We start from the raw sequence: 25951 nt of genomic DNA, 5'->3' as shown, positions 1-25951 counted from the left end.
GCTCAGGTGGGCAAAAAATTGGGTTGGGTCATTTGTAGCCCAATTTGACCCGATTAATCTCAATAATTTAACATATTGATATTTAACTTTTATATTCACAAATTGAATTTCCGCTCAATGATTTTTTGTTAAAAAGTAAAAAAATGGATAGATAAATCGTAAAAGATGTTAAATGTATAATAATTCATACTTTCAATATAGGTTCAAATCTTAATAAAAAGTTTTAAAACGAGTTGAAATTGAGATTGAATTGGGCTCAATTAAGAAATCTCTTCAAATGGGTTAAGCTTGAACGAGTTGAAATTGAACCTAATTCTAATTATCTTAAGCCCAACCCTTCAAATTCTGGCCGGATTATCTCTGTATTAATGTACAACTTCTCTTATATTTGAATTGATTTTTCAATTTGTTTTACAAAATTTTTTGTTAAAATCATTTTCCCCTTTAATTTTGAGCTTGCTTACATTATGGATTTAGTGGATCGGGTAAAACCCTTAACCACTAACATTTTAACCCATAAATCATTTTAGAAAAATTCATGTTCATCTTTTCCAATTCTTTCGATTTACTTCTAACTTCAAAGATTTTTTTAAAAATTTTCTTGTAAATGTATATTTATGTAAGTTTTTTTAGCTCAGTAGGTATTCCGAAATCAAGACTAGCTTTGAGTTCTATAAGTGAATTTCACATTTTTTTTTGAATTTGTACGAGTAGATTGTTTGATACTTTTGTTCTCGGGAAACTATATGAACAGAAACGGGTTCAAATTTCTTTGTTGAAAGGTAAATTAGGTGCTAAATTGACCAAGTTTTAGAATTTTCTAATAAAAGACCTTGAGATAGATAGCTAGAACTTGATGATAGAGTATATAATAAAGAAATTCGCTTCGAGTAGTAAAGAACCAACTTTTGTTGTTGAGAAAAGCTCTCAACAGCCATTAACGGTGGTTTGGAGAAGAAGAAATGTGGTCTCTTTTCACTTTGATTTAACAATGCCATGTGTCAGTTTTCCATTGCTTTGGAGCTGCAATTTTACCCTTTCACGCGCTATTCTAATGTGAAAACACAATTGCCGTGAAAATGGATCAAAATGATGTATTTATTCTGAATTTTTAAATGGTTTCGTGGGGTACTAGGACTTCCGCAAACTTCTTTAAAAAATGGTCTAAGTTTGATGGGGGTTATTATGCAATTTCTCTTAGGATTACGACAAGATGAGAGTCAACAAAAAGATCAAAGCAATTAGTTTCACTTAACAATATCTATAGCCTAACATAGTGAGTAGTGACTCATTATTTTTCTAGTTTGTTGTGTTTAAGCAATCTGTTGATATTATTGTTCCTTTTCTGAATGCTCTATATTGTTTTACAATTAGCTGTCTTGTTTTTTACACTATCATTTTTCATTTTAATTACTAATTCAATTTTCTACACTCGAGCTAAGGATCCTTCGAAAACAGTCTATCCACCTCCACATGGAGGTACGAGTAAGGTTTGTTAACAATCTATCTACCCAACTCTTACTTGTGTGTTTCATCGGATATGTTGTTATATAGTGACTCAATGCACATAATCTTGAAAACTTTTAAGACTTTGCGACACCTCGATCCTAAATAAGTCAGACTAACAAAATAGTTAAAAGAGTAAGACATTTTCTGGGTTTAACTTTTGAATCAATGAATCTGATTACTAATATAGTTACCAAAAAAAAATGTACAGTTTTCTGGCAGTTAGATATAGAGAAAAATCATAACATCGATACAGTGATGTATGGATTTCTCAGCTAGGTAGACTAATACATGTTAGTAATAAGATACTTTTATTTAAATTTAACGTTAAACCCCTTCGAATTGGCTCGTCTTAGTGAGCCTCTAACGTTTTGTTCGTCCTTGTCCATTGACACAGGGGAATCAGGATTAGATGAAGCAGCATTCCAAGAATCAAGATTAGAAGATGGACATTTCAGAATCCCTTTCAAATGCTTTTTTAGTAGACAGACGCCTTCTTTGTTCGAATCATCATTTGGAGTAACCTCATTAGCTTCGACAGATATATGATTTGTGTCATCATCTGTACTAGGCTCTTTAGATTTGTCATGAGTAGAACCATCGCCTAATTGTTCCTCAGTAACTTTGGCTCGGACAAAGTCATCATCGTAATCCTCTTCACCACCTCTAACGCGAGGAGAAACATCTTCTAAGTTAACCTTACTACATTTTACTGGGACATGATGATCACCATTGGCACGTTCTATACCAGCCCATACACTTGCATAATCATCACAGAAGGTATCCTCTGTAACTTTGGCATGAATTAAGTCGTAACTAACAGCAGCGTCTTCATGTTCAGGTGCAGCATGAACTATGTTGGTGAGAAAAAGATCTTTGTCATTTGTTGTCCGAACAAGATCATATGTATCCGTTGTTTGAACAGATTGAAACTTGTCTCCCTTTTTGGCTTTAGGCAATTTGAACCATCCTTCTAAAGGGAGAGACAGATTCTTTAGAAATGAGGACTTCTTTGGAGCTTCTGCTAATTTTTTCTTGTCCTTTGTGGTGAAGAATGTTATGGCAATCACGGTGGATATGAAAAGCTGACAGATTGCACATTTGATCTGCTCATGTCTCTCGAAAGACGAAGCCTGTGTAAGGCCAATCATTTTCTTGATCCCAAGAACTTTGCGCGCCAAATCTCCTAGCTCATATCTCTTGTACTTTGAGTCATTGAAAAACTTGGCAGCCAGGTAGCCTACATCAACTTTATCTTTAGTCAAGCCTAATTCTTTAAATGGGAACATATCTTTCTTTTCTGGGATAGCAAAACCAACGAAATGAATCCTCTTGTCTGTAAGAAATTTGAGGAACGGATTAGGTAATTGTTCCCCAGAATGAAATCTGAGGATCAGACAACCTACTCCAAAGCACAAAAGAACCAAGATTATCTTAGGATCACGAGGGTGGCGCATGACATCAATGCCAACAATAGGTGGTTGTGCCCAAGTCTTACCGTCTGGGAATAGAATATCAGCTGTGAATAAAGATTCAAACTCTTTTGCCTTAAAGGTTATACCTTCTAATTTAACCTCAAATCTATTGGTTTTCAGGTACACGATTCCTGCCATATTATTTATCCGATGAATGATAAGACTCTAAAATACTGCTTGCATGAGCTGATGGGACCAAGAATAGAAAAAATCAAGATGAATCTCACAAGAGATGCAGGAAAAATGAAAATTCTTTAAACCATAATGATTTTTTGCGCAAATATTGCAACGCAATGAATGATGAAAACTAGCAAGATGGAAAAACTAATTGTGAGTCAATGGTATCCAAAACCACAAATTAAAAAGGGAGGAAAATAAGGGAAACTAGGGGTTCTTGAGAAACAAACCTGTGAAAATGGATGGTTCTAGACTAAAGTTGTTACATTTGACAGGTTTGTGTTTGTCAATTTAGGAGATTTCACATCCACTTAAATTAGGAATTTCTCCATGGAAGTTATCTCAAAAATTTGAGGATCTTTAAATGTATCAGTTCCACTAAAAAAGGAGATCAGTACTAAACTTGAACTCAAAGATAATTTTCTAAATTCACATCCACAAGGGTAAAGATTGGCCATTTACCATAATTTTCATCTTCTAGTTAACATCTTACACCACTAGAACAACATATCCTGTGTAATACCACAAGTTAGGTCTAGGAAGGCTAAAGTACTGAAGTATACACAGATCTGCCCATAACTTGGAAGGTAAAGCAGTTGTTTTTTGATAGACATTCGGCTCAAGGGTAAGCATAACAAACCAAATAAAATAGAAAGTTCCACAAAGCAAAGAAAGGAAAAACAAACTACAATGACACACTGTGGTAAACAGCGTACAAATAATTCAACAGCAGACATTGTACAAGCAAGAAAAAGATATACCAAAACATTCTAATGCTTCACACTGTACACACAGGCTTCAACATGGTGTTAAAAATGGTCATTTTCCATTACTTGAATAGCACACAATCATGTTTAACACTGGAATTAGCTTTGAAGCAGATGGACATAAATAGGTTGAAACAGGTTCAACTAATATTAGATGATAAATGCTGAGCTTTTGACTCTAGTGAAGCAAAATATTACTAGAACACACCCATGCTACCTATGAGTCATCCATGAAATTTTCACAAAGCATCATGACAATAAGAAATCTTTGAAACATCAGCATATTCATATTACTAACATCTAACAATTTCCTTAGCATTTTTCATTATTCAAAAAAACAAAAATCATGAAACATATATAAATTAAGACAGAGAGATAGTCAACTGAACACAATGAGTGATATTTCATTAGAATAGACTTGAAACATATTCAGAATTGAGAAAATTCCAAATCAAAACATAAAAGGTTCAAAACACAGAAAAACACCACCACTATATACTCAAATCACTACTACATTTTAAGCCCTTTCGCCCCTAATTCTCCTGGCAAGCTGAATATCTTTTGGCATAATGGTAACCCTCTTAGCATGAATTGCACAAAGGTTAGTATCCTCAAACAACCCAACGAGATACGCTTCAGCTGCTTCCTGTAGCGCAGCAACAGCAGAGCTCTGGAAACGGAGATCAGTCTTAAAATCCTGAGCAATCTCACGAACCAACCGCTGGAACGGAAGCTTCCTGATCAGAAGCTCAGTCGATTTCTGATACTTCCGGATCTCTCTCAGTGCCACGGTACCTGGTCTGAATCTGTGTGGCTTCTTCACTCCTCCGGTTGCCGGAGCAGATTTCCTAGCAGCTTTGGTCGCCAGTTGCTTCCTTGGAGCTTTGCCTCCAGTTGATTTACGGGCAGTTTGCTTTGTACGAGCCATCGATTAATCTCAAGTTTCAACTGATTTAGGGTTTATGATATGAGATTTTGATTTGAATAATTTGGGGAAAATGGAAGAGTATTTATAGAGCAAAATTTTGAAAAATTAAGCGGGAGAGAGGACATGGATCGATGACGTGGAAGAATCATGAGGAGATCCTGAGCGTTGGTTTTTAAAGGGTTTCATTGTGAAATCAACGGTTCTAATTGATTTGATAGAGCTGTGAGTTGCGGATCGGTGACGTGGTAATTATTGTGCTTCGTTGTTTTTGTTATTTGATCCAACGGTTCAGATTGATTTAAGAAGGGAATCATGGATCGATGACGTGGAAGGATCATTTTGGTCATAAATTTATTTTTTCTTATTAAAAGTTCTTTATTAAAAATAATGTTTGAGATAGAAAAATTATTTTTTCGTATTTCTTTAATGTTAAATTTCATGCACAAATTTCAATTTCTTTTTTGAGTGAAATCGTTATTTGATTATATACTCATATGATATTCGATATAATCAATATAACTTCGTTATTACTTGTCGTAGTCATCATTTACAATCATTATCATTAGTCACAATTATCAAACATTCACAATCACTATCGATAAGCTCACCATCGATCACAAATTCACAATTATTATCAGTTATCACCATCATTAGCTATCACTATCATCCATCACAATTAACAATTATCACCACTAACTACGTATATATACCACTATCGTTAATCATTATTATCATTCACCAATTACCTACTACACATAAGTAATTAAAATCGTTAACCCAACTGGATTTTCTCATCTCAATTCATCAATTGATGTCTGATTTGGCCATTAATGGCTTCACAACATTTCCACCCACAAAATACATGAGATATTTGATTCAATCCGTTTGAATAGATCTTTAAGGTATTTTTTTTTATCACTTTTATTAAATCATATTGCACATCTATAATCTATTGATATACTGATTACTTTGAATTTTTTTTTATCGAACTAAATCATCATTTAAAACAATTTATGAAAATAATACATTTTCAAAAAGTATATAAACGTATTCTACAGTAACGTTGTAGGGAATCTATTTTATTTTCAAAAAATTTAAGAGTTATGTTCTGACGGCGTTAAGTTGAGAAATGTTATTGTGAGTAATGTTTATATTATTTTGAGTCACGTTTTACTACTAAAACGTTAATGTTTCTTAAGAATCCAATCCTGCAAATAAAGATATAGTATGTCACAAATGTGATTGTATATTTGGAGCGGACACATCTAATATACCTATATATAAAGTTCAATTGATTGGAGCTGACTTAGCGATAGATTTATAAAGGTCCAAGGTGTGTAACGGGACACTGCTTCGTTGGTCAAGTGTAACAATCCTTACCCAAAGGACGCGAGTCCGAACATTGGAAAAGATTGTGCCACAAGTCATAATCTTATCCAGAGATCTGACATTTATTAAATATCGTACCAACGAATAAGTTCACATATATGCTCTATTTTTTGGATGACTGGAACACCAATATCATTTACACTAGTTTTATAAAATTTTAGAAAAACATATATTGTTTCGACAAATTGCTTTAAGCAGGTTACCAAGTAGTAAGTTATCGAAAAATTGTCCAGAATCATATAAAAAAGACTCTTAAAGCTCCAACCGACCCATATAGGACATAAGAAAAACATTATAATTTATTTGATTTGTTACAATAAAGTTGACAATACATGAAAAATTACAAATACAAACAAATAGGGATGAAATTAAGAAGTTCAATAGTGTAAAATTGTAACATGACATTCAACTATTAGATCACGAGTAGTGGCATTGTACCAATAAGTTCTCGCCGTGACAGTACCTCGTGCTAGCCGGAAAACACCGGAGCCACCAACCACCGGCAACTCACGGTACTCGCGGGACACTCGGTTGTGTCCGAGGATACTGAGTGTGCTACCATTGTACTTACCTTGGGTGAACACAAAGTTAAAAGTCATAAGTAGTTCTCTATCTTCAAATGAGGTGAAGCCATACATTCCTTGAACTCGACCAATTACCTGATAAAAATTTAATTGAATAAATCTAAAAATATTAATAAGATATATAGTCATAAACGACAATAATCTGGTTCAGATCTCACTGTCATCCATTCTCTCTCTCTATACATATAAAAGAATGTTCATATGCTTGGCAATCAAAATGAATCAATCCACATGTGAACACAGGGGCAGAGCCAACATTCCCCTTTCAGTGGAAAATATTACTATACATGCATGGTTAAAATTATTATTTAGATGTATATAATAGATGTCGAATTCCATTCAACTAGTTCATATGTTACTCCTTCAAATTTTGAACATCCTTATTGAAAATTTAGGATCCACCACTGTGTAAACATGTTTCACTGTTAAAGGAAAAACGTTCAAATTTACCCTTATGTGGCCCTCCCTTTCACGATTGTCTAACTTGACTATGACATTTATCACGATGACGCCACATAGATAAAAAAAAAAAAAAAGATTCAAAATTTACCACTAAACAATCAATTTTGTTTATTTACCCTCTTACGATAATTTAAAGTATGTCTACACATTTGAAAAGATTCAGACATATCCTCATAGTTTAATCAAGTTTTTTTATGATAGAAAATCATGAATCGAAGGATTATATATATATATTTGAGATGAAAAATACTTATGTGCCAAAAGGTAAGCACTTTAATATTCTAAATAAAATGATTACAGACTTCAATTATTTACCTCGGAATTGATATTTGGTCCAATAGTCATTGGGTTGTCCATCATTCTCACTAACCCAAAAGATGTGGGAGATAAAGAGGTAATATTGGCTTGTGCTATCTGAATTGCTGATGGATTCTTTCCACTCACAATGTCATGGAAATAAAAGTGAAATTTGGTCATTTTTTCCTTTGCATGTGATAAATTCTTGAACCATTTTTCAACTCCTTTTGGGCTTAAATTAAGCCCAAGAATTGAAGGCAAATTAGCAATTGCAATTAACAAGCAAATCATAAACAAAAAATTCTTCATATTTTTGTTTTATTACATTCATATGAAACTAGTTAATAACTAACTTCATATATATACTTGCACAACACATAAAAGTTTAAGTTGATTTGGGAAAAAAAAAAAGGAAAAATTTGAGTTGACCTTGGGAAACTCATAAACAACTAAGTGTTGACCAAATAAAAAATATGACTTCCATGTGAGTGGTGACAACTATTCAGATCACGAATCCAAATTTTTTGGTTAAGGGTAAATCCCGTCGATTAGTGTATCACAATCTATGTTTGTAATAACCTACATATTTATTAATTGATTTTGGTGTTATACCTTTAATTTTTTTGATATTTTCTTTTTAAATGTCAGTTCAAAAGTCTAAAGTTGGATATAATTAATTAAGCTAAATTTAAAATGAGAATTGAAAGTCTAAAATTCAAGCTTTTTATAAAGCATAAATTTGATCAATTTTCAACTTTAGACTCGATATTTCGAACCTTGAGCTTAATTTCGAAATAGCTAAATTTTTGTTGATGCATAAATTTCGATTATATCTTAAATATCAATTCTTGAAATTACCATTTACGCAATTTCCCCCGTTACTTAAAAGGGGAAAAACCACACCACACAACAAATATAGACTTTAATATATTTATACCAAATGACAACATTTTAAATAAAAGTAATATGTTTTCACTTTTTTTTTTCCAAATAAAAAAACAATCTTCACTCCTAATTACTCAAAAAAAATAACTTTTATTTTTTGCTTTCGAAAACAAAAACTATTTTTTATTATTAATTGACAGCAAAACACAACCAAAAACCTATTTTTATTTTGATTTTTCATATACTGTCTAATGTTCATATCGAAATTCATCAAAATTAAAATTATAAAATTTTCACATCTGAAAATAAAACGATACCTAACAAAGACAACTAACGGATCGAAACCTCTATTTATAATATTTCCTAGTTGAATCACTAATTTATTTTTTTTCGAATTTCCAGCTTTAGCCTGTTGTACACGCAGCATTTAGCTTATTCTTCAAGAAAATGTATCAGCCACCGGACTAGTCAAATTCCGGGGATGAAGGAAGAATAATACTATATAATATATATAAATATAAAATTCAGATCAAAGAATTTTATATTTTTTAGTGTTAAAATTAAGGTAGAGTTAACAAATTCCAAGTGATGGTCCTTCTATTATTGAAGTTAGGGACACTTGCTTTGAGAACTTTGAGTAAACCCATTGCTGTTAGGCTTAAGAAAGAAGCTGGGTTGCATCCCAAATTCCGTAATTTCATCATCAGCATTGCGCAGGTAATCTCCTTGACAAACCCTTTTAAGTAATAGTATTATGTAACAGTAGTAATAATATTAGTTTGTGATTCATGTTTTTTTTTTTTTTGGTTGAGTTGGTGATTGGATTGACTTGAGCTTTTATCGAAAATAATATATTGAGATAGGGGTAAATTATGAATATATTTTATCTTTCTCACACCTATTACGTGCGATTACGAGTTGTTGTTGGGTCGGCGACTGGATTGAGCCGAGGGTCTATGGAAAATAATCTTTTTTACCTCTTGAGAGGTAGGGGTAAAGTCGGCATTCGTTTCTCTTTCTTTAGACCCCCACTGTGTGGGACCACACTAGCTTTTGTTGTTGGGTTGAGTTGTGGATCTATTGGAAACAATCTATTGAGCTAGGGGTAAGCTACGCGTACATTTTATTTCTCAGACTCTGCCTACGTAGGACTACACTTAGTATATTGTTGTTGGATTGGTGATTGGATTGAGCTGAGAGTTTATTAGATACAAACTCTTTATCACAAGAGATTAAATTCTGCATATATTTATCTTTTCTAGACTCCACGGTATATTGTTGTTAGGTTGGTGATTGGATTGAGCTGAGGGTTATCAGTAACTTTCACTCGAGATAGAGGTAAAGTTTGCATATATTTATCTTTTCTAGACTCCAATATGTGGGACTACACTGGGTATATTGTTGGTTGGTGAATGGATTGAGCCGAGGGTCTATTAGAAATGACCTCTCTACCTGTGAGGTAGGGTAAGTTCTGCCTAGATTCTATCTTTTCCAGACCCCTTTGTTTGGGACTACACTGGGTATGTTGTTGTTATTGGGTAGGTGACTGGATTGAATCGAGGGTCTGTTAGAAATGGTATCTCTACCTGTGAGCTAGGGGTAAGGTCTTGCTTGATTCTATCTTTTCTAGAACCCATTCTGTGGGGCTACACCGGTATGTTGTTGTTGGGTCGGTGGCTGGATTGAGCTGAGAGTCTATCAGAAATTTCTCTCTACCTATGAGGTATGGGTGATGTCAGTCTACATTTTATCTTCCCAGACCTCATTGTGTGGGGCTAAACTGGTGTATTGGTGTTGTGTTGGTGATTGAATCCATCAAATACATGTAAACTTTAAACTAATTGGGTTGATTCTATGAATCATTTTAGGATTAGTCTCATTCTTTGGTCGATCTTGGGTCAATGTTCAAATAGAATGAGTTGGTTGATGTTTGTGTATTGATCTGAATTTATTCTGTCATATGATTCTTTTCTGGAATACAACAACAACATATCCAGTGTAATCTTACAAGTGAGTTTTGGAGAGAGTGGTGTGTGCTCAAACTATACCCTTATTTTGCGAAGGTAGAGAGTTGTTTCTGAAAGACCCTCAATTCAAATAAAGTAATTTTAAGCAACAAATGAAAAAAAAAGAAGAACATAACAATAGCAATTAGTCAATAACAAAACAATGCCATAAACGAAGCAAAAGAAAACAATATGATGATTAAAATAGAAAAATAAATAATAGGAGAGTGATTATAAAGCAAAGGGAACAACAAGTATGATAAGAGATTGTTGGTTTTAGAAGAATTGTGGAATTTTTTGTATACGGTTGATTTTGTCAAGTTATTGAATGAAAATACCGATCAAAAATAAAGAATTGTGGAATTTTGCTGTTTAAATGGTGAGAATTTATAGATTCTAGTTTTTTTCCAACTTGATATTCAATTATTTGTAGCAGAATTGTTGTGGAACTTTACCATCTTTTGTTGGTTCTGATCCACATTTAACTTTTCCAGAAGGTTGGATCATCTAAGAAGGTCAACTAAGAGGAAAAATTGTTCCCTGTCATTACCATCTCTCTGTTTAGCTATGAGTCTAGTTGCATCATGTAAAGTTTTTTTTTTTCCTGAAGACGGTATAAATTCTGCTGTTTTTGTATTTGATAGTATGATAAGTAGACGATGTGCTAGTTTAAAGAGTGTATCCAATTCTAAAATGTGGGTGGCTGCTTTCCGCTGGAGCCATACATTGAGTATTGGTCTTAAATTAGTATGAACAGAAATGTATCACGTTCCGTCTTTCAAATGTTGGCAAGTCTCTTCTCAAGTATTCTAGTAGTATAGACATATAGAATTATTCGTCTCTGAAAGACTGCAAATCTTAATGCTCTGTTAGAAAGACTACCTGTTGTGTATAACATATTGGTAATTGACTCCTACTACTTTGTTCATACAAGGAAATGTACAAAGAAAATGTGATCTAGACACTGACAGGAATATACTGACATATTGATGACAAACTACAGTGACTAGCAAATGCAATGGTTAGACATCACAAGCATGATGGTCATTTTTTGAAAAATATTGTGTTCATTGATGCTTGTGGTATCTCCATTAAGGGATTTTATGTCTTGGAGATTTTGTTGCATGCACCTCACTTTTTTGGTTAATACTAGTTTGTATTACAGTTCATGAGTTTATCTAAAATTTGTTGTCTATGCAGTTCTTCTTGCAAGCAGTCCATTTTACGTGTTCTCTGTTCCTCTATGCTTCATGTGGTTATAGATGTAGCACACTTGCATCCCTCTCCGATGGTTCCTAGATATGTTTCAATACATTCCACATATTTCATTTCAGATGTGAATACTGAATACTCTAGTAGACTTCATTCTTTCAACGTTATGCTCCATTTCTGTTTTTACGTTGACTTGTTTAGAGTTTCTGCATATATAGATCATCTTTCATCACATACATTGCTCAATCCAGGCGAACCACCGAATTACAACAACCATGCAAAGACGGATATATAGCCATGCAACTGATGTTGGAATACGACCTTTGAATGAAGAGAAGGCAGTTCAAGCAGCTGTTGATCTTCTGGGAGAACTTTTTGTTTTCGCGGTATTGTTTGTTCTCGTACTTGATTTCGCAATAATGTCTGCTAGTTAGCTACCCTGATTCTTACCTATAACATATGTTAATTTTTGTGAAAGCGCAGACAAGCTATGCTAAGCAGTCGAATGATACAAATTTTACACATGTAAAACTTTATACTTTCTCCCTAGTTACCACAAAAAGAAAAAAGGAACATGTTATGTTCTCTCACTCAAATAAGTTACTCCCTCCATTTTTGGGGTAAAGAGGTTGTTTCCAATCGACCCTCAGCTCAAGAAAATTATTTTCAAGAAACGTATGAAAGAAAATGTAAGAGTAGAAAAGCTATGTTGAAAATACAAAGGCTTATAACTCTCATCTTCCATTGATGTGTTTGCGTTGCCTAGACCAATATGACTTCTAAATCTTGCTGTGCACAACTCCCTTAAAATTCATTCTTCCAAAAAGCGGCTGCTAGTAGAACAGAAGGCACAAAGAGCCACAAGAGAAGTACCACCTTGTTTAGGAAATTCTCGTATCTCAATATACATAGCAAAACTTTGTGCATGTGCACAAAATCTGATCTTTGATAATTTAAGAAATATTGCTTTGGGTGATTTGCTTCAGTGAGAATAAAGTCTCAGCTGCCTGTCATGGCAAATTGGCAGTACAGTTTTGAAGGCCAGAGTTGTCTATGCTATTTCATGCATGTGCCAATGTTTAGAATCTCTACATTGCTTTCTTGCAACATAATTTTCTTATTGATAAAGCTATTGAAAGGGCTTTTGACAGAGAACTCCTTTAATTCCAAGCTAGCATATGCAATAAACATTTGAAACTTCATTAAAATCTGATAGTGTAGTAGCCAAATACGTGTCAGAGGAGGAAGATAAGAGAAGGCGGGAAGTTTTTAGGGTTGGTTTTGGGTGTTTTTGAAATATTAACAGTTCAACAAATTATTCCATTCATTTACTTGCTTGCCCAAAAATATTTGTTCGATGATTGAACTAAGTTCTTGAAAAGAAAAAGCTCCAAGTCTTGACAAATTTTGGCTTGTACTTGCTGGCATAGTAAGAGTTGGTGCAAACATGCGAAGTAAGAATGCATATAATAGACCCCTTTGACTCTGCCCTTTTTGGGCCTTGCACATAGCAGGAGTTTAGTGTGTGCCATGATGCCTTCAGTGCTTGCTGCTACTAAATTGGATATTGTATTGTCTCACAATTTCTTAATTGGATGGTCAAGCAGTTTCTAAATGCTTTGGAGCTAATATGTCAATGGAAGGGGAGAATGCAATGGAAAATTTATTAGTCCAGCAGAGCTGGCGGAAGCTGCCATATTGAAAATCTATGGCTGTTTTAGCTGTTCATTAACAGTGTGATAGAGTAATTATGTTTAACTTAATGTCGATGCATGCTGCATGATGCATGATGCATTTCGTTATACTAATGCTGGGTCACTGGAACGTACAGATTATCTTATGCCTTGACGCACTTTGTGTACGTCACTTTCGGTATAATGACAAGCCATTAGGACTTCTTTTCTTGTATCTATTTATGTTCAGTGGCATCTACACATACACACATCAATGTCTATGTCTTGAATATCTTGAGACTTGTGGTCAACTTTAACCCTTGAAACATGACCTGCCGTTGCCATCTGCTGCCTGTGCATCTTCTAAGTAATGTTTGTGCAACTTTTACAATGTGCTGAATAGGTCGCAGGTGCTATTATTGTATTTGAGGTGCAAAGGAATTCTCGGGCAGAGGCTAAGAAGGAGGAACTTCGTAGGCAAGAAACGGAGGTAGTCCTATCATATTCTTCTAAGCGAACTCTTAAGTGTGCTTTATCTATTATCCAAGCTTGACTGTTTCACTTCATCTGAAAGTTCTAAAATCGTCCTCTTGATATTTCTCTTAGATATGTACTTAATCATCTCGTTTTGAAGTTTTTCCTTTTATATTCTATCTAAATCTGATTGCCTTGGATGACAACATGCATTAGTCTGTTGATTTGTCTTCCAAGTCTAAGTGGCAGGGTATTTTTGCACCACTTACCACTAGTAATGTCAAATTTTCAAAGTCAATCTCAGATAGATACACCATCTATTAGAGTAGTACATGCTATTTTATTTTTTTACTGCTGGTTCTAGATATCAGCATGGGGTTCCTAATTCAAAAAGTTTTTCTTCCTTTGCTGCTTATGCTTTTTATATCTGATGATCTCGTGAACTATGTTCATGTTACATTCCACCTAAGTGGAAATTTAGAAAGTCCTATATTTCATATAAGAATCTGCAAACCTTTATTCCTAGATATGTGTTCAAAAGTTATATCTTAGTTCAACGGGTGTTTTTCAGAAATTGAGACTACGAGATGAAGCACTGGAAAAGGAGATAATGAGCCTTCGAAGCAAAATTCAAGAGCTGGAACAGCTAGCTAGGGGAAAGGGACTTGCTGGTATGTTCAATTTAAGACTTCCTCATATTGGAGAAGGCAAGTCAGCAACACCAGCATGATTTGTTTGCTCAGTTTTGGCTACATAGGGATCATTTTTTTCTTTTCATTCTTTTGATCCAAGTCCTATTTGGCTCTTTTTTTTTAAAAAAAAACTCGGTCTAAGCTTCACCCCGCTCACTGTAAATAAAGTTGAATCTTGCATTATGAAAGTTTTTAAATGCTAAAGTTGGTGAAAGTAGCTTAGCGCCTTCGTTTTTGTGCCATGTTTTTCTTAATTTACATTCATCCACCCAACCTGATAGAAAAGTTGATGTCTGTTACGAAATACGCTTTAAGAAACTTATCATCTTCAACTAGCATCTGATGTTGATGCTAGTTAAAAGTATGTCTAGATGCCCCCTTATCTGCAGAAATCATTATAGATTGCAGATATATTAGTAGTGATCAAGAATTTGACTATCATGGAATCTTGAAGATGATAGTGGGGGTGTACCCTTTATGCCTTCCTTCCCTTGGTTCTTTCTCTTTTTATTATTCACACAACAACAAAACCCCTTTCTGCTGAATGGATCTGGATGCTTGCTCATAAAGGCTTAAAAAAGTGGCCAATCTTTCATCAACACATCATCACAAAGAGCCATATTCTTCACTTTGGTTCTTGATGAAAAAGTGTCAATGGGAATAGTTTTTCCCTTTTTCTCTTTTGTCTGTCGGAAACAACCTCTCTGCCAGTCAAGGTAAGGAGTAACATCTGCCTGTACATTACTTTCCTCAGTTCCTACTTACGGGATGGTTGCAGCTCTTCAAGATTGCCTTGGAAACAACTTGTCAACTTATTACCTGACTTATCGTTTATTGATTTGATCTAAACATCGAACGTTCGTTCGTTGGTAACTTTTTTTTTTCTACTCATCTGTTTTAGGAAGGGAATTGATATTCCCACAACATGAGTGAGAATCTCATTGTGAAATTGTAGTCCTCAAACTTCATATTGCTATTGGGAACAAGATTCTATTTTAGACAATGCAACTGTATTCCATCCACTATCTTTTGGTGTGGGGCTAGAAAATTACTTAATTGTTCGATTTATTCAGTAATTTTAGTTTAAATTATATATTTTTATCGAATAATTTATTTAATATGTATGATAAACGAATTCAAAAGTCAATTAGTGACACCTATACCAAAATTATAGAATCTATAAAATTTAAATTTTATCTTTATTGTAAAGAATCTCTCACTTGAGCCGGTCGGTAATTAACATTATTTTTAGTTGTAGAAATATGATAATGTAATATAATTTTTAAATGTATATATTTCATTTTTTATTTTACATTCTTTTGGAGTAAGAGAAAAAAAATGCTCCATTGTTTTTTCTAATCAAATAAATAAGGATGATAAAATAAATGGAAGGGATGGTGAGATTGTTAGTAATTGCTTTTAAATATTTTTACATTTTAAGCTTGTGTAAGTAAATTATATAAAAAAAAGTAATTGAAAATAATTCACGACTTCAATCACGAATACTCAAAGACACTATAATCGATTAATATTTCGTTTCGTGATATTATAGATCGGAAAATGTATTCTGAACGACCAAAAGATAAGGGAAAAGGCTAAATAAAGGACCTAAAATCTATCATCGTAGATCGAAAAGCGTATCCTAAACGACGTAAAGAGAAGGGAAGGGGTTAAATAAAGGACTTAAAATTTTTCATCGAACGTGAATCTAAATTAGTCGAGCCAGTCGGGGATTAGGGGTATAAAAGGAAATTCAAAATAACATCATACATATATACACCTCTTGCCTCATGCTTTTGCCGCGTAGACATGAAATGTCATCAAAATTGCTTTTTTCTTTCTTTCTTCTTTAGGTATTGATAGTAACCACTAACCAGTCTTCTTCTACTCTTCTCTAAGCTCAAAAAATCATCAAAATTACAAGAATTTTACTGAAGCAAAATCCCAATTCTTCTATATATAGAAGGAACACTGAGCAGCAGTTTCACTTCTTCTCTATCTTCACTTGCATTTGTTCAGTTTGGTTCACCGCTAACAGGTACAGCCCCTTTTAGTTTTTTTTTTTTTTGGGTTTACTTTTCGAATTTCTTTATGTATGGAATGTGATTCTACTTTTTGGCGAGTTGGATGTCTTTTTTTCCATGTTTTTATTCTGTTTTTTTTAAGTATATATGGATAATTTTTAGTAGAATCTGATGCTCCAATTATTTTTGATTCCGATAATTTGGGGATTTCAAGTTGTTGTTTCCAGCTAGAGATCGTGAGGAGCGAGTTTTATTGGTTGTTTTGAGGTTTCAGTTGGGTAATCTTTCATTTCTGATTTTGGGTTTCTTTGGGATTTGATGCTTGTGAGAAATACTTGGATTTGGTAAGTAATTGATGTTTGAATTTTAGTATAGTGTTAGATTATGACTTGGGTTTTGTTGGGTTTTTCTTCTTGTTGTGTGAGGTATTGGGTTTGTAACAGATATTATGTATTGGTATTTGTTTGTTGCATATGGTTTAGGTGTTGTGGCGGGTTTGAATTTGAAGAGAAATTGATAAACAGAATTGGATGTCTAGATTTGAGTTTGTTTACTTGTTGTGTTTTTGCAGGTGAAGAGTTTAGGGTGTTCTTTTGTTTGATTGGATGAGGAAGGTTTCGAAGAGGGGTGCATGTAAGTCTGCATCACACCAGCTCTTCAAGGACAGGGCAAAGAACCGTGTGGATGATCTGCAGGGTGTGTTAACTAATTTACAATCTGCAAGGAAGGAAAGCCGAACGTATGATGTTGGGTTGCTTGAAGAGCAAGTCCACCAGATGCTGCGTGAATGGAAATCTGAGCTTAATGAGCCATCCCCAGCTTCTTCTTTGCAGGCAAGAACAAATATTTACGTCCCTTTTAGCTCCGACCGCACTTAGAGGTTTTATCTTTTGTACCTGTCCGTGGTGGGTGCACTGCAAAGAAAAAAATGCATGTTGGTGTGTCTTCTTATATGTAAGCTTGTGTTTTAATGGTATCGCGTCTTGAAGCATGCTTGAGACACATGCACATAGAAAGTTTTGGCATATAGCGAGTGCGGATCAATTCCACTATGTTAGTCAAAAGACAGTATTATGAATATTGTAGGCTGTGTGAATTTATGTTTCCTATATCCTTTATGTTGGTTTTGTTTATTTACGTGGTATTTTTATAAGTATGTTTCTGTATTCGATTATTGGTGGCATGTTTCCGTCTTCGGGTATTGGTGGCATAGAGCCAGTGTGTTTTTCATAATGGCTGCCTTTTCAGGGAGGAAGCCGTGTGTCATCATCAGCAGATATCTATAGACTGCTATTGGGAGAGGAAGAAGATGATGCCACCAGTGCATTAGCTGCACCTAAGCCTGAGCCCGATGCTCAAAAAGTTAGCATTACCGGTTTTCAAGAGGTATGCATTGTACTTGTAATTTCATCTTCTGCAATTGCTGGACTCTTCTGATTGGTATGATGACAGAGTGATCTTTCTATAGATTAGCTTGTGACTTGATTGATATTTGATGTTTAGACCTGGTAATTACAAGGAGGTTGCTGCTTCTCCTTGGGAAACCTTTCACAATTGATAAAATTTTTATGTCTTAAATAGATGGGAAGATCATTTCTAGTCCACGTTGGATCAATATCAATAAGAATAGCAGTCGTATATGTATAGGTATCTCTAATCAAATTTAAGCTTCATCTTATTGGTTTCTCTATCAGATAGCTATTACATTAGTATTTCTTCCACCACTATTAATGCTTGGAGGAAGTCACATTTGACATATTGTTAATGCCCGATTGAACAACATAGAATAAAAGTGTGAGTATCATTTGAACTAATCTAAAATGGAGTGCTATGTACACTTTGGCCTTTTAGGAAGAAAGTGATGGTCTAATTTGGTTTGAAGTTCATGTCTGTTGTGGCTGCTATCTTGCTTGAAGTTTTCCTTAACCATTATCCTACAGCATGTTTCTCTTTGTAGATTTCCTTTGTTTTGATTGATTTCTAACAAGTGAAGATTCAACCTTTTGCAATCTTTTGTTTTTCAGCTGGTTTAGGATGCCTGTTTAAGTGATCAATTAATTCTTACCTGTTAAGCAATTTGTTTGCTGTAGGGTTTCAATGTAACTCAGGTGCTGCAGGAGCAAGGTTTCCAGTTGGTTGATCAATGCAAAGGCTTGCCTTTAATGGTTAATAACACAGGAGTCAACAATCTTGGCATTGCAACACAATTGGATTACCATTCTTTTGATTTGCATCGCGAATACGATCAGCAGTACCTACCTGGATTTGATGCGTTAAATCTCTGCCTAGAGGATGCTATGCCTCCTATTCATATTAGTCCTCCACCCTCTGCTTTCCTGGGGCCGAAATGTGCACTTTGGGATTGTCCTCGGCCTGCAATGGGGTCAGACTGGTGTCAGAAGTCTCAAGACTACTGCAGCGACTATCATGCTTCTCTTGCACCTAATGAAGGCTATCCTGGGAGGCCTCCAGTTGTTAGGCCAATGGGTATTGGCTTAAAGGATAATTTGCTTTTTCAAGCTCTTGGTGCAAAAGCACATGGAAAAGAAGTTGGTGTTCCCGAGTGTGAGGGTGCTGCCACGGCAAAGTCTCCTTGGAATGCACCTGGTGAGAGTTCTGGGGCATATCTCTACTTCTGATTGCTGAGATTTTTTGTATATTTAGTTCTACACATTTACTTGTACAGTCTAATATCCGCTGGTTTGTTTATGCTTCTGCAGAGCTATTTGATCTTAAAGTTGTTGAAGGTGAAGTAATTAGAGAGTGGCTTTTCTTTGATAAGCCTCGAAGAGCATTTGAAAGTGGAAACAGGAAGCAGAGGTCATTGCCAGACTATAATGGACGGGGTTGGCACGAGTCAAGGAAGCAAATGATGAATGAATTTGGTGGGTTGAAGAGATCCTACTACATGGATCCCCAACCGATGAAAAATCTAGAATGGCATCTTTACGAGTATGAGATCAACAAGTATGATGCATGTGCCTTGTACAGATTGGAACTGAAACTTGTTGATGGGAAAAAGATCCCCAAAGGTAAGATAAGCAATGTATCAGTTGCTGATCTGCAAAAGCAAATGGGAAGACTAACTGCTGAATTTCCTTTGGACAACAAACGAACTGTGAAAGGCAGAGTGAAGGCCAATATGAAGAATATGGGAAACATTCATGCTGCTCCGGTTCCAATTGTTCCGATTGGTGAAGGATTTGATTATGGGAATACCGACCCTTATGACTATCTTCTAGACGATCTGGATGGCTACTTCATAACGTAATTCTATACATTCGATGATACTCCTTTCAAATTCACCTTTGTATTATACAGCAGTTTCGTCTTGAGACTCAAAAACATCTGGTGGTAGAAGTGTTACCCTGGCTCTGTTTATTCATCAGTCGGGGTCAACCAGATGTTTCCCATTTCCGCGGGCTTATGGTCAATGCTTCATTGTCATGTGAGACGCGGTCCTATCTAACTGTGGAGCACACTTAACTGTACTTGTTCCCAATCTACATACTTAAGAACCAGATTGACACTAAATGTATTTATGTTGTAGTGTCGAATTTGGTGACCAAATGTTATGGTCATTTTCTTCAACATCTGCTGCTTTCTATGTGTAATGGGGTTCCATTACTATGATTTAATAAATTTTTTTGGTAATATTTGTGTTAACTATGTTCAGGTGGGCCTACACCTCAAAATGGGAGAGATATGCTATTTTTTAACATTGACAACTCTGATAAGCTTTGTTGTGTATAGGGGTGTGCCACGGTTTATCGGTTTTCAATTTTTAAATATACTAAAATTAAAACATAATCTTTTATCGATTTTTGATTTATTTTTTATTAAAATGCATATATATGATTTCGTATTTCTCTAACAATTTGACACGATACAATGGCAAATCATCTATAAATGTTTTGATATAGCGAAACAAGAAATATAATGAGAACTTGCATCAATAAAAATAGATGTAGTGTAAAGGCTACAATAACATGTTACAATCAAAACATAATATGTTATTGCTTATGTGAAGTAGAAGTACTAGACATATCAAGTGTGTAGATCGCAATATAGAGTACTGATATAACATCTAGTTATGTTGAGTTATTAACTTTTAATATTCATGAAGGATGAAGTAGTAACTTAGTTATGTTGAGTTATTAATATTTAATACTTATGAAGGACATAGTAGTAACTTACTATCATCTTAACGGATTATCAATTTATCCAACAACTCCAATAGTAAAACCAATACCAAATCGATAACCCAATAATTATTTTTTATAAAACCATCAAAAACCCATTAATCCAATAGCAATGACTCAATTCTATTCTTTTCGATTTATTAGCCGGTTTGATTATTGCACAACCCTGGTCATGTAGAGTTACGTAATCTATATACTAATGGGACGTAACAGGTGTCCCTTCAACAAGTACTCAGTGAAATAATCGAGGCGATTAGAGAAATAAAACTACTTGACATTAGGTAGATACGTCGTTAATCCGATTCCATAGAAACTACTTGCACAAGCAGAATATAAACAAGATAGGTTCTGCGTCTATTTCAAACTATTTAGACATAGAAAGCCTCTTTAAATGGAGTTTACTTATTACACTCCAGCGACGCCTAGATGAGTTTCGCAGTCTTCTGAGGCAGTGAGACAGAACTATTGCCAATGGTCTACGCGCATAGTCCTGAGCAGTTCATCAGGATCTATAAGAAACGTCTTCTTCTTCGTAGTTGTTGACTCGTTCACACTCATCGATCCATTCACTATATCTGTGAGTTCCCAACAAAAAGACATGAGAAGTGCAGAGAGGAGACGGATGGTTTACAGTAAATGTATGTGAATTCAGTATAAATATGTATACTTCTCAAAATAGTTAAATATCTATATCCATCACTGAAGAAATCAATGGCAAGGTTAGGTCCACTTACATATCAATAGGTTCTGTTAGCGCTGCAAAGACGAAACACAAAAAGAAAAAACTCGTTAGCAATCCAGTTATACATATGCAAGCAAAAGTCTAATGAGACGTTAAAAGGGTGAAAAGACATGAAGGATAACGACAAAATCTTTCGCCAATACAACTATGGCATGAGCAAATGCAATATGCAGTCTTATCTGACAGAAGGCAGATCCTTTAATCCAGAGTCTGTTAGGTAAACGAGAAAATACTCGTTCATTGAAAACATCGATTAAAATTACTCTTCTATGTATCTGACTACTTTCTCATAGAAGTAGTAGGTCGCAAGTCATGCATTATATTTTCCGGCCCCAGTGGTTTTAATCATCTAATCAAATGTCATTACAAAACATGAAGCATAGACAAATTAATAGGTAAACAAGAAACCAAAAGTCTAGATATACCTGTGACAGTGGTGCTGAAGCTCTCTTGGCAGATTCTGCAATTTGCCTCACCAATCAAGTTTTTCATATCACTGGATACCAAAGATGAACATGCCATAAGATTGAGCCAAAAACAATTACGCGTTAAATTTATTGTTGACCAACAATGAAAAGCAATGCACGTTTTTTGATGATGAGTTGATCTTTTTTACACACTCTGATGGGGAAGCAAATAAATACTTCCATGTAAACTAGCAGGTGCAGCATGTATAAAGCTGGCTACAGAACTTATTCCGCTCCTTATACTATTAATCTTTTGGACGGGGAAGAAGGGAAGGGGATGGTATATATCAGCAGGACCTTTCAAAATGATTGTTTTAGGAGTTGTCATCTGAATCTAACAATGTCCAAAGTGGTGTGGAGGCGGAGAGGGAAAAGCTCAATCTATCCAATGTCTATGAAGAAAAATAACTAGCTTATGAGAATGCTAAATAATTAACTTACATGCGACATTCCACGCTGGTGCCATGGCTACAGAAAGGACAGCTGAAAACAGTGTCAAGTTTGTCCATCCTCTTCTTTGGAGGTGGCTTCGATTTTGCCTTCCTCTTTCCCATAGCTCAAGTTACTGTTAAGTGCATTTAAAAACACAAGTCAGCTGCAAGAACGTTAAAACTAACTATTAAAAGGAAGTCTGAGTACTTAACTATTCTATAACCCATTAACCCCATTATAATACATCAAAGCTATGAGCTTTTAAGTTACTGCAGCTCATGCACCAAGATAACACCAGTGAACAATTCTGCACTAGACTGATATGATACTAACGTAGTGCCATGACTGCAAAGAAATAATTATATATCCATAGCAGTTTTAACACAAATAAAACATGTCAACGCTTTTATTTCTCTCGCTTTCGTTTTCCCCAAAGAAAGCATAATGCAGCATATCCTTTAAGAGTTACAATTTTAAGCATACTTCACTCCATATCCTCCGAATGCAAGTTGAAAACTAGAGTAAACAAAACCTTGAAGATCATTCAGTCACCCAAAAATCCTACAGCAACAACATTCAAAACAAGATCCTCAAATTGTTCGACCCCCCGTTTAAAATCCTCCTTAGATCATCCTCTAATTAACTCATGTACCAGAAAATAACAACTTTCAGCAACCAAACCAAGACATAAAACTACAAACATGAGCAGAGAAGTAAAAAATCAATTTTTACAAAAAAAAATTAGCATAACGGAAATCCGAATCACCCAATAAATAACAAATTTTCCTGCAACACCAAGATGTCTTTTTCTGAGCAATTTACAGATGAAAATTGATTATCAATACTTCATAAAACAGAAACAAAATCAACAGATTTCTCAAAGAAAGACAAAAGGGTCTTTGCAAATATCATCAAAAAGTTAATCAAACATATCAATCAACAGATCCAGATTTTCTACACACACATATATTTTCAAAGTCTTCTCTCTATACTAGATCGCAAAAAACCCAATCAACTATTATCAAATCGGGATCAAAGGGTGTGTTAAAAAATCGTTTTTTTTACAAATCGGAAGAGAAATCAAACCTAAAATCGATTGAACAGCAACAAAAATCAAAATTGCCTTCCAATAATCTGCAAAAAAACAACAAAATTGAATATTTTTATACAAATTAAAATCATAAAAAGGATCTGAATTACAAATTCGATTTAAAAAATATAAGGGTTTCAGAGAAAAAGGGGAATCACCTGGAAACCGAAAGAAGAAAAAAAATAAAATCTATCAATTTTATGGCGTTGGAAGGCCTTTTTATCACACAATCGGAATTGTATTTATACCTTGTCATATTATTTTTGGCTCTTTTTTCGAGGATAGAAAAATGTATCACGTAAATTAAATTGAAAGACTCATACAAAGTTTATGAGAAGTAATAATTGGGGCAAGTTTTTCTCCGTCTTAATTGCGAAAAGGAAAAATGTTTTTCTTACATCTCACTCTGTTCGATAATAGCTGTTCACTATTAACTTAACACATTTCTTGAAAACGATAAAAAGATCGAGGTAGTATTACTATACTATTCTTTAAATTTATTAAATTAAATATTTGAAGAATGTATTAGATAATAAATAGTATGTCCTCTGTTTCATGTAGAATGATCTAGTTTGACTTAGTACGGTGTTTAAGAAAATAAAAATGATTTTTGAATCTTGGGGTCATAAATTAAAATTATGTCAAATATACAAAATTACCCTTTAATCTTGTGACATTAAACATATCACGTGAAAAATTGGAATCAAAATATTACCAAAAAAAAGGGGTCATTCTTTTTTAGACAAACTAAAGAGGAAAAGAGATTATTCTTTTTTAAACTAATAAAATATTTAATAACAAAAATAAAATAATAAATTATATCTTGATTTTATAAATTATACTGATATTATTAAATATTTATTTTTAGTATAATAGTTAATTATCGTTGAACTAATTGAGAATTTTCACTTGTTCAAAATGGGATGACAAAGTACAACATGGACAATTGACATGTTAAAAATGAAATACATGAACTTATGGTATTTATCTCTCTCTCTCTTATATATATATATATATATATATATATATATATATATATAATAAAATTAAATGATGCTATTGACTAAATTTATATATTTACATTGAGGATTCTTCATTAATATTGCCTTCTTGTTTTATTTTTATGTTATGAATACAAGGAACTTTATCGAAGGGATAAAGATTCAAAATGATTGAAGACTTTTAAATTACAATACTTTCTTCATTTCAAATTAATTTATTTTTTAAATTAATTTAATTATTTAATTTTTAAGGCTTTTTAAAATGTTTTTTTCATTTTATTCATTATTAGTTATTATTTAAATTAATTATTAATTAATATTTAGTTGTTTTAATCATGAATTTGATAATAGTAATTAATAAGAGTAAAAACAAAAGTTATGTCTAATTTATGTCTTAATTTTTTTCTTAAAGAATGTAAAATACTCTTAACAAAAGTGTTAAATAGCCAGAAAAATGTGATCAGAATTTGACTAGAATAGTGAAAAAGACAATTATAGCCTTTCACTCAACAATAAAATTAATTTGTTGATATTTTCAAAATAGTATGAGCATTAATTATTTTGATAAAATGAATTTTCTAGGTCCCGTGCCTTGTTCCTTTTTCAATTCATTTTTTTTTTTTGTCATTTCACTTCTCCTCCTTGACTCTTTTTTTTTTTACTCTTTTTATAAAATAAAATTAGATTATGGTGAAAATAAATAATTATATTTAAGCACTTAAATTGGTTAAATTCATTTTCTGAATGAAATAATAAAAATATTAGTTTATGTATCTATTGAAACTTATCAATGTAAAATATTTTTTTAAGAGTACAAAGAAAATCATAATTTCTTAGAAAAAAAATCACAATTTATTTGCTTGAATGTCAAATTCTCTATGTATATATAATTAATGCATTAATTATTATTTTTGTAATATGACTCAGTTTTAAATACACTCTCTATATTTTAAATTTAAACATTTACACTTATGTACTATAAGAAATATACAATTACACCTCCAACTAAGTTTATCTATAACTAATTACATAAAATATAATTATTAAATAATAAACTAAAAATATATTAAAAACTGTTTTTGTGACGTTATTCTTACAAATTAATTAGGGTCGATACTTATAAGTAATAAAAAAATTATAATTTCTTTAATGTTTTGATGTTTATAAAATATAAAGTGTTTTGAGTTTTGCTTGACTTTTGTTGAAATATTTTTAAATTATACTTATAAAATGATTTAAATATGTATTTTAAATTTATTTGAACGCAACTTCATAAACTTATTTAATTAGAACTCATATTAATAATAATAAATAAGTAATAGTACACATATTTATCAAGTCAACATAACATTAGGGTGCAAAACTATCACATATTCAATGTGATGTTGTTAAACAGGATCGACACTGATGAAATAAATGATTTTTATAATATTGTGATATTTGTTGTCTCTAAAGTGTTTCGAGTT

General features: G+C 33.4%; 5 protein-coding genes across 10 annotated transcripts; 2 read left to right on the top strand and 3 right to left on the bottom strand.

Annotated features, from left to right (window-relative positions):
• Positions 1–4304: 4304 nt before the first annotated feature.
• Positions 4305–4984, bottom strand: LOC101250929 (histone H3.2). The gene has a single exon (XM_004248075.5). It carries the CDS (start codon positions 4851–4853, stop codon positions 4443–4445), a length of 411 nt encoding a protein of 136 aa, XP_004248123.1. The 5' UTR covers positions 4854–4984; the 3' UTR covers positions 4305–4442.
• A 1532-nt stretch (positions 4985–6516) lies between these two features.
• Positions 6517–7914, bottom strand: LOC101251226 (dirigent protein 22). Its single transcript, XM_004248076.5, has 2 exons — positions 7604–7914; positions 6517–6901 (listed from the first exon to the last, which is right to left on the bottom strand). The coding sequence occupies exons 1-2, from the start codon at positions 7892–7894 to the stop codon at positions 6620–6622; spliced, it is 573 nt and encodes a 190-aa protein (XP_004248124.1). The 5' UTR covers positions 7895–7914; the 3' UTR covers positions 6517–6619.
• An 809-nt stretch (positions 7915–8723) lies between these two features.
• LOC101251516 (OPA3-like protein) lies at positions 8724–15583 on the top strand. 4 transcript variants are annotated; one of them, XM_019210830.3, is made up of 6 exons: positions 8912–9187; positions 11677–11812; positions 11940–12074; positions 13765–13851; positions 14407–14506; positions 15282–15583. In XM_019210830.3, exons 2-6 carry the CDS (start codon positions 11720–11722, stop codon positions 15368–15370), a joined length of 504 nt encoding a protein of 167 aa, XP_019066375.1. In that variant the 5' UTR covers positions 8912–9187; positions 11677–11719; the 3' UTR covers positions 15371–15583. The 4 variants fall into 4 exon arrangements, with proteins under 4 accessions (XP_004248125.1, XP_010327039.1, XP_019066375.1 ...); XM_004248077.4 differs by lacking the exon at positions 11677–11812 and having other exon boundaries at positions 8724–9187; XM_010328737.3 differs by lacking the exon at positions 11677–11812 and having other exon boundaries at positions 8853–9187; positions 11907–12074.
• Positions 15584–16315: 732 nt separating this feature from the next.
• On the top strand, positions 16316–20205 carry LOC101251820 (transcription factor VOZ1). Of its 2 annotated transcripts, none has more exons than XM_004248078.5 (5): positions 16316–16565; positions 17123–17384; positions 17800–17937; positions 18642–19158; positions 19272–20205. In XM_004248078.5, the coding sequence occupies exons 2-5, from the start codon at positions 17157–17159 to the stop codon at positions 19820–19822; spliced, it is 1434 nt and encodes a 477-aa protein (XP_004248126.1). In that variant the 5' UTR covers positions 16316–16565; positions 17123–17156; the 3' UTR covers positions 19823–20205. The 2 variants fall into 2 exon arrangements, with proteins under 2 accessions (XP_004248126.1, XP_004248127.1); XM_004248079.4 differs by lacking the exon at positions 16316–16565 and adding an exon at positions 16650–16895.
• Positions 20206–21006: 801 nt separating this feature from the next.
• On the bottom strand, positions 21007–23892 carry LOC101252629 (transcription elongation factor 1 homolog). Of its 2 annotated transcripts, XM_069290136.1 has the most exons (7): positions 23643–23782; positions 23481–23528; positions 22607–22739; positions 22404–22527; positions 21921–21991; positions 21488–21509; positions 21007–21328 (listed from the first exon to the last, which is right to left on the bottom strand). In XM_069290136.1, the coding sequence occupies exons 4-7, from the start codon at positions 22514–22516 to the stop codon at positions 21256–21258; spliced, it is 279 nt and encodes a 92-aa protein (XP_069146237.1). In that variant the 5' UTR covers positions 22517–22527; positions 22607–22739; positions 23481–23528; positions 23643–23782; the 3' UTR covers positions 21007–21255. The 2 variants fall into 2 exon arrangements, with proteins under 2 accessions (XP_069146237.1, XP_004248129.1); XM_004248081.5 differs by lacking the exon at positions 22607–22739 and having other exon boundaries at positions 23643–23892.
• Positions 23893–25951: the final 2059 nt, after the last annotated feature.

The sequence above is a fragment of the Solanum lycopersicum genome, chromosome 10 (genome assembly GCF_036512215.1).
Source record: "Solanum lycopersicum chromosome 10, SLM_r2.1".
Classification (NCBI taxonomy): Eukaryota; Viridiplantae; Streptophyta; class Magnoliopsida; order Solanales; family Solanaceae; genus Solanum; species Solanum lycopersicum.
The sequence above is the reverse complement of the archived record's forward strand: the minus strand, read 5'-3'. Positions and strand labels throughout refer to the sequence as shown.